Source organism: Ooceraea biroi, chromosome 3 (assembly GCF_003672135.1).
Source record: "Ooceraea biroi isolate clonal line C1 chromosome 3, Obir_v5.4, whole genome shotgun sequence".
Taxonomy (NCBI): Eukaryota; Metazoa; Arthropoda; class Insecta; order Hymenoptera; family Formicidae; genus Ooceraea; species Ooceraea biroi.
In genome coordinates this window covers 9,293,325-9,296,192 of record NC_039508.1, presented here as the reverse complement: position 1 = coordinate 9,296,192, position 2,868 = coordinate 9,293,325, and the positions used below count along the sequence as shown (strand labels likewise).

The following is a 2,868-nucleotide window of genomic DNA, read 5'->3' as shown; positions in this document are numbered from 1 at the left end:
AGCGACACTACAGCCCTTAGTTTTATTGCGCTGTTTCTTTTGTCTTGCTTGCGCGCTCTTTTCTTGTCAAGTCGAGTCAAGTCTCGTGCAATACTTTGTGTTAATTAAAGTATAAATACACTTCATATTGATATTCATAAGTGTGGTCCACTGTATCCTGAATCATCAACACTTTGGGTTTCGCAGTACGAAATATCTAAAATGACAGAGATTCTCAACATCGGGGACAAACCGATCTATCACATCGTCAAAATCGAGACTCACACGTACAATCCGTATGCCAACGCAACGTTTGGATACAGCGATGAGATACGAATACCTATACAACATCAAGATTTGTATACATTACCATGCGAGAGTTTTCTCTACGTCGAGGGTAAATTAACGATAAGAAACCCGCAGCGAATAAGCATGTGGTATTGGAGAACAATTGTGTAGCGTTCATGTTCGATGAGATTCGCTACGAACTCAACGGTGTGGACATTGATCGCAGCAGAAACGCCGGAATAACCTCCACTCTGAAAAACTATGTATCTCTGACGGCATCAAGGAATGGGATGTTGAAGAATGCTGGATGGGATATCGTGAATTTTTCAAACGGTGAAGAGGGCCACTTCAACTTTTGCGTACCGCTTAGCATGCTGCTGGGATGTTGTGAAGACTACAGGCGTGTGGTGATTAATGCACGTCATGAATTGATTCTCATACGCTCGCGCAACGACAACAACTGTCTAAGAGGAGATGCCGAGATTCAGCCTGAGATTGAATTACTCAGAGTACAGTGGCGTATGCCCCACGTCGCATTGAACGAGATCAACAAGCTAGCTATGCTACGAACTCTGGAGAGTGGAAGATTTCTGAGCATGAGTTTCCGCTCGTGGGATCTGCAAGAATTTCCTCTGCTGCAGAGCACGACTAAGCATTCGTGGACCGTCAAGGCAACAACGCAACTCGAGAAGCCGCGATACGTCATCTTTGCGTTGCAGACTGGTCGAAAGAATAACATAACGAGATCGATAACTCGATTCGACGATTGCAAATTAACTAACGTGAAACTTTATCTAAACTCGGAATTCTATCCATACGACGATTTGAACCTCGATTTCGGCAAGAAGAGATACGCCATCTTGTATGATATGTACGCGCGGTTTTACAAATCGTATTATGGAGGCAATCATGATGAGGTGCTTCTTCCCATCGACAAATTTGGATTTTGCGGCCCCTTCGTCGTCATCGATTGTTCGCGACAAAGCGAATCTGTGAAGACTGCCACCGTCGACGTGCGATTAGAGTTCGACTGCATGGAAGACATACCGGCGAATACTACAGCCTACTGTCTCATCATACACGATCGCGTAGTCGAATACAGCCCGTTGACCAACGTTGTGCGCAGAATCACCTAAGCGCGCGACAACATCGAGAACCTGATATATAAAACATCCGCGATTCATCGAGAACGATTGTAGTCGTCTTCTTCTCGACGCATTGATACAACAACGATCAACCATGTCTATACCAACGTTCGTGGATCTGCAAGGCTTCATCGTCGGCGGGAACTTTGTCGTGAAGGAGGTTGCCGTGCTGAGAAATGGAAATATTCTCTCTCACTACATTTTTGGACCCTGCGGACCATGGCGCGGTCTCACTAGAGTGGAGAGATCACAAGCCTCTTGGCTGACGACGCATCATCATGGAATACAATGGGAGGATGGAATGATTCCGTACTGCTGGGCCAGGCGTTTGATCACGAAGGCGGTGATGGACGATGACGATAACAACGACGACGACGAAGCACCACCCATCGTATACGTCAAGGGACTCGAGAAACGCGAATGGTTGCGGAATCTGCTTCTGAACGATGATATCTACATCGAGACTATTGACGCTCACTATGAGGATATACCATCTTTGAATAAGCTAGACGTTACACACACTTTACGTTGTAACATACATGTATCGCACTGCGCTTTGCAAAATGTATTTAAAATGTTCAACTGGTGGTCTCAGCATAAAAAAATATATTATGTATAAAATACGTTTTCCATTTTTTTTTTACTTCCTTTTCTCCTTCTTTACAGTAAAGAATCCCCTCCCCTGCGGTAAATAATCGTATACACGTTCGAACCTGTTCGTTTAGTTTAGATAATCCCCTCCTTGTTGCTGTAAAGAATCCCCTCCCCTATGGTAAAGAATTGTATATTATATATATACATATATATACGCGTTCAGACATGTTCGCGCACAGTCAGTTTTAAATCAGCCACAGCGTGTGAAAAACCTCGATTCTAACCAGCAGCAATGTATACCGGTCAGGAGAGCAGCAGCAGCAGCATGAACTATTACGTTCCATACGTTCCTCCTCAGGATGCGGAAACTCCACCGAAAAATGTACCAGATAAGTTAAAGAATTTTCCCCTTTGTCTTATACTTGGATTTTTACATTTTTAAAGAAAATAGTTTTATTCATGATTTTTTAAAACATAGCGTTTTACCCACGCGTCGTGCGAATCGTATACTGAGCAGGAGATACGCGCTGACGGCTACGGGGTATAAATACTTGGAAATTGGTATCAACGCTGGCCCGTCGAGCTATATCAAGATTGCGATAGGAGATAATCGCGGGAACGAGCTGATTCTGTCACTTGAAACATGAAAAGGACTCTACGGACAACGATTGGATATTCAGTACCATCTCTACAATGATGTTCGCGGCCGCTCTATCAGCGTTGGACCGTTGACGGTGCGATTCAGTGAGAGTCCAGTATGTGATAATAAACTCATATATCTGGAATCATCCAACATACATTTGGCGATGACCGATTCAACGTTCTTCTCCATGTTGAACCTGGACCGATGTATCGATTTGAT

General features: G+C 44.0%; 1 protein-coding gene across 1 annotated transcript; it reads left to right on the top strand.

Annotated features, from left to right (window-relative positions):
* The first annotated feature begins 201 nt into the window (after positions 1-201).
* On the top strand, positions 202-1,403 carry LOC113561601. Its single transcript, XM_026968109.1, has 2 exons — positions 202-376; positions 439-1,403. The coding sequence occupies exons 1-2, from the start codon at positions 202-204 to the stop codon at positions 1,401-1,403; spliced, it is 1,140 nt and encodes a 379-aa protein (XP_026823910.1).
* Positions 1,404-2,868: the final 1,465 nt, after the last annotated feature.

Coding starts and splice junctions, on each gene's coding strand:
- LOC113561601 (XM_026968109.1), top strand. CDS start 202: ATGACAGAGATTCTCAACATCGGGGACAAACCGATCTATCACATCGTC. Junction 377..438: donor GAGTTTTCTCTACGTCGAGG/GTAAATTAACGA, acceptor ACAATTGTGTAG/CGTTCATGTTCGATGAGATT.